Source organism: Colobus angolensis, unplaced genomic scaffold (assembly GCF_000951035.1).
Source record: "Colobus angolensis palliatus isolate OR3802 unplaced genomic scaffold, Cang.pa_1.0 Scaffold454, whole genome shotgun sequence".
In the NCBI taxonomy this organism is placed as follows: domain Eukaryota; kingdom Metazoa; phylum Chordata; class Mammalia; order Primates; family Cercopithecidae; genus Colobus; species Colobus angolensis.
In genome coordinates, this window is record NW_012117977.1 from 1,527,593 (window position 1) to 1,528,037 (window position 445).

The 445-nt window shown below is 60.4% G+C and overlaps 1 protein-coding gene across 1 annotated transcript in view; it reads left to right on the forward strand.

Annotated features, from left to right (window-relative positions):
* The first annotated feature begins 59 nt into the window (after positions 1 to 59).
* Positions 60 to 445, forward strand: part of RHOXF1 (Rhox homeobox family, member 1) — a 7,259-nt gene continuing 6,873 nt past the window's right edge. Inside the window, exon 1 of the mRNA XM_011958008.1 lies at positions 60 to 445. This exon is cut by the window's right edge and continues 5 nt beyond it. Within this exon, the coding sequence (XP_011813398.1) occupies positions 60 to 445 (386 nt within the window).

A 445-nucleotide genomic window follows, 5' to 3' on the forward strand; every position in this document is an offset into this window, starting at 1 on the left:
CCCCCCCCCGCTCCAGCTGCAGATGCCACGGGGTTTGTAAGGGGCGCAGCACTCCAGCCATGGCACATTCGCTAGTCCGTGACGGGAATTTCTACTGCCTGAATGTATACCAGGTAAAAATAAGCCCCACACCTGAGCTGGAGGCAGCATCAAGGGTAGAAGGCCATGTTGGCCAAGGAGCTCCAGGCCTCATGGGTAATATGAACCCTGAGGGCGGGGTGAACCACGAGAATTGCATGAACCGCTATGGCCTCATGATCCACGAGGGCGGCGGTGGAAACCAGGGGCCTAGGCAGCTGCAGCAGCCCCTGGAGGAGCCGGCCCAGGCGGCCATGGAGGATCCGCAGCCCGAGAACATGCAGCCACGAATTCGGCGCAGGAAGTTCAGGCCGTGGCAGGTGCGGGAGCTGGAAAGTGTTTTCGAACGCACTCAATACCCTGATGC